The sequence below is a fragment of the Quercus lobata genome, chromosome 10 (genome assembly GCF_001633185.2).
Source record: "Quercus lobata isolate SW786 chromosome 10, ValleyOak3.0 Primary Assembly, whole genome shotgun sequence".
In the NCBI taxonomy this organism is placed as follows: domain Eukaryota; kingdom Viridiplantae; phylum Streptophyta; class Magnoliopsida; order Fagales; family Fagaceae; genus Quercus; species Quercus lobata.
In genome coordinates this window covers 13,647,923-13,652,188 of record NC_044913.1, presented here as the reverse complement: position 1 = coordinate 13,652,188, position 4,266 = coordinate 13,647,923, and the positions used below count along the sequence as shown (strand labels likewise).

Here is a 4,266-nt window from a genome sequence, read left to right as displayed (position 1 = left end):
ATATATCTTACCGCATTTAATAACACTTTTTTTTTTTTTTTTAATAATGAATGAAAACTTTTTATTACAAAAGGAACTACAAAATACAAGAGTCCTTAACAGGAGCATCCACCAAAGGGGATAGGCAACATGTTACATCAAAGGACCCCACAAAATTACAAGATAGATTCCATTTTGCTAGACTATGAGCTACACCATTCGTACATCTTGGAACCCAAGTGAAAGAAACACTGAAATTGCAAGGAAAGCAGGGAAAATTCCTGCATTATAGAGTTGATTCTCCACGGCATGCTGGCTGTTGGGGAGAAAATAAGAAGTGAGAGCATCTCCAATAAACTCTTTAAAGTCATGTTTGGAGAGCAAACCCACAAAAATCAGTTCCAACAACCAGGAGCATCCACCAAAGGGGATAGGCAACATGTTACATCAAAGGACCCCACAAAATTACAAGATAGATTCCATTTTGCTAGACTATGAGCTACACCATTCGTACATCTTGGAACCCAAGTGAAAGAAACACTGAAATTGCAAGGAAAGCAGGGAAAATTCCTGCATTATAGAGTTGATTCTCCACGGCATGCTGGCTGTTGGGGAGAAAATAAGAAGTGAGAGCATCTCCAATAAACTCTTTAAAGTCATGTTTGGAGAGCAAACCCACAAAAATCAGTTCCAACAACCTCTCCAAAATCTAAAAAATAGAATAGATTAGCCATAGTACTCTCCACACATGAAGATAATAACATGAAGAATTATTATCGCTCTCCAAATGAATTTTTATGACTAAAATATCAGCCTCTTCTCTCCACTAATTAAAATATTCAACTACTCTCTCTTTTTCTATGCACATTAAGAATAAAGAATAAATAAAGAAAGAACAAATAAATGATGAGAAATTAATATTCAAACGTGATAGAGAACAGATAGGGACGGTTTGAAAATGTATTAGAATAAGTACAAATCAGTGTAAAAATTTGACTAGGCTACTAGAAATGCCTCGAGTCTCCTTAAAAAAAATGATAAATTCAACACCTCCATCAACTAATAAAATTCATTACCTATCTTAGAGCATCTCCAACCGGTTTTGCTATCCTAGTTTATTTTACCATCTTAAAAAGTTACTTTATCAATTATAACATATCATTTTACAATACACCCAACATCTCAAAATTCTATTATTTTACCATTTTATTAAAATATTCTATTTTATTCCTTTATTTATTTATTATTTCTCTTTTTCTATTCGTTTTCCTCTCTTTCTCCCTCAACCTCTAGCACCGGTTCAGCCACACACATAGACCCATGATACACCGATCCACCTATCCAAACCCATCACCACACACACACACACACACAAACACAAACCATCAACTGAGCCACACACGCACAAACCATTAAACCAATCAGAGCCAGCAACAGTCACCACTTGGAGTAGAGTTGGACGATCTTGGAATCGTTGCGGATGAGAGCGAACGGACCACCAAATGGGGCTCAGGCGACTTTGTTGCGATTGAGATCGATGTGCCTCCACTGCATCGAGTGGTAGAGTTCCGGTTTCCAGAAATAACGGTCGCCGATGAGTTGCCACTCTGAGAGGTTTGGTTCATGAGAGTTTCGTTTTCATCAGAGAGGTTTGGTTCATGAGATTGGGCGTTTGATCGGAGAGATTTGGTTCATGAGAATTTCATCTTGTTGGTATTATTTTGTTCTTTTGATTTGATGCTTTTGATCTGATAGAAGAAGAAGGCAACAGTGAGCTAATATTTTCTATTAAAATATTATTATAATTTTTACAATCTTGCTACAGTACCATCTTAGAAGTAGGATGGTACTGTAGCAATGTTGTAAAATTTTTTACAATTGACAGAATATGCAAGGTCGACTGCGGATCATTTTAAGAGTTGGATGGTAAAATATATCAAGATATAGGATATGCAAGGCCAGCTGCGGATGCTTTTAGAGTCTCAACTTGTGTCTTAAAAGCTAAAGGCCTTGTAACTGAATTGACAATTTCTCATGCACAAAATGTTTAGGGATCTAAGAAAGAAAGGGTTCGAGGTGCAGAGTTAATAATATATTGTAATTATTTCTCAAAAAAAAAAAACTTCTGCCTTAAAAGGACGGCTAACAACACCTCAGTAGTTTTTTAATTAAAACATGAAATATAGCATTTATTAAGATATCATGTATGATAAGATATATCCATATTTTAATAATATCTTTATTGCAAGGTGTAAATCCATTATTGAATTTAATATATTTAACAAACTATTTAGCAAATAATTAATTTAATAATAATAATGTGCCTAACAGGAAACGCTCCTACCTCGTTTGATTGGGTAGGTAGCAGCGCTGCGCCGCTGTCATATTCCTGATTAGAATTTGTAGGGCCCATTTAAAAAAGTAGACCCAACCTGGCCTACCACACCAAAATTTCCTTCCAATTACACCAAAGCCATGGGACCCACCACCACATTTATTCACTCCTCTTTTATTTGACCAAGTCCACCCAACTCGCAAAACAGTGAAAACACCCAATCATTTACTACACTTCACAACGGCACCAATCACCGAAATTACCAAAACACCCTCCTCCATCACTCTACTAGATAAACTTGTATTACCTGCTACTCCCGGTCTCTCTTCTTGACTACCGGTATTTCCCGGTCACCGCCATTGCCGTTACAATCTTCATGTTTTTCTGAAACCGTATATAAAACCCAGGCCTCAGAGAAATAAGAGAGAGAAAGAGAGAAAGAGAGAGATATCTAGGGTTTGTAGAAAATGGTTGCAGAAACGTCTCACAGTCACAGAGACATTGAAACGAACAGTGAGGATGTAACCAACACACTGATGGGAAACAATCGGTGTTGTTGCTTCCCTTCAATCTTTACTCCGTCATCGCGAAGATCCTCCGCCGTCGGATTATCCTGGTGGGAACGGGTCGGGTCGAGCGACGATAAGTGGTGGTCCGGAGGCTTTCGCGCCTTGAAGAAAGTCCGGGAGTGGTCGGAGATCGTCGCCGGACCGAGATGGAAGACGTTCATTCGCAGATTCAATCGGAGCAAGAGCGGAGGCGGAAGCGGCGGCGGCGGCGGCGTTGGTAGTTATAATCGGCACGGAAAATTCCAATACGATCCGTTGAGTTACGCGCTGAACTTCGACGAAGGCCCGGGGCAGAACGGTAATCTGGACGAAGACGACGATTACCACTTGTTTCGGAACTTCTCGACCCGGTACGCTTCGGTACCGGGTCAGTTGCCGGCGAAATCGGCGAATTCTTCATCATCTTCGACTTCGTCCACGTCGACGAAGTTGTTATCGACGCCGCCGCCTTTGGATTCCGGTAGACACGTGGTAGTATCGACGTAATATGCGGCGTGAACAGCGCAGGTGCTGAGCTGGATGGTGTTGGATGATGACAAGATTACGTAGCGGCGGCAATTACTTTTTTATTTATTTATTTGATATTTAATATTTTATTGTTTGATATTTTATAGATACTTTTTTTGATATATATATATATTAATAAAGAAAAAAAAAATTATGAATGATGCGTGTGTGATTAGGATTAGTGAAACAAAAGGATTGGTTTTGCAAATGGCATTTGCCATTAATTTGGTTAGGTAAAAGGTTGGGTTGTCTTTGTGACGAAAGGTGTAAAGGTGTTGGGTGTACATTTCTATGATATATGAACATATGAGGTTGTCTTATGTTTGAAAAAAGTCAAATAATCCAATAACAATGTTACCTTGCAGATGGGTTTTTGTAAAATTATACTATGTTTTTGTATGTGGATAAGGTATATCATGCTTCGAGTATGCATATCTGAACTCTCACGGACTCATTTATGTATGGACATTACGCGTTGTGAAAAAACAGAAGAAACATAATATCTTTTTGCTTGTTGTAGGTTCTTATAGAAAACACATTAATGTATGGATTTTATGTGTTGTGAGAGAGCAGAAGAAACATAATATCCTCTTGCTCCTCGTTGTATGTTCTTATAGAAGACTCATTAATGTATGGATTTTAAGTGTTGTGAGAGAGCAAAAGAAACATAATACGTTTTGGACAAAATTTAGCTACAAAATTGTTTGTTATCTAAATAAATATTACTACACATTTTGAAAATTTAATTGTTAAATTATATTTTCATCAAGCAGGAAAAAAATACCTTTGAGATGAAAAAATCCACCATGAATCCCTGAACCTTTCCAAGTCCAACTTTTCCAAGTTAATTAAGTTGGAGAAGGCACGCATTCCTCC

At 37.9% G+C, this 4,266-nt stretch overlaps 1 protein-coding gene across 1 annotated transcript; it reads left to right on the top strand.

The window, feature by feature from the left end:
* Positions 1-2,709: 2,709 nt before the first annotated feature.
* Positions 2,710-3,771, top strand: LOC115964111. Its single transcript, XM_031083436.1, has one exon. The coding sequence runs from the start codon at positions 2,782-2,784 to the stop codon at positions 3,367-3,369; it is 588 nt and encodes a 195-aa protein (XP_030939296.1). The 5' UTR covers positions 2,710-2,781; the 3' UTR covers positions 3,370-3,771.
* Positions 3,772-4,266: the final 495 nt, after the last annotated feature.

What these genes read in the sequence shown, in the direction of transcription:
- LOC115964111 (XM_031083436.1), top strand. Translation starts at nt 2,782, where the DNA reads ATGGTTGCAGAAACGTCTCACAGTCACAGAGACATTGAAACGAACAGT.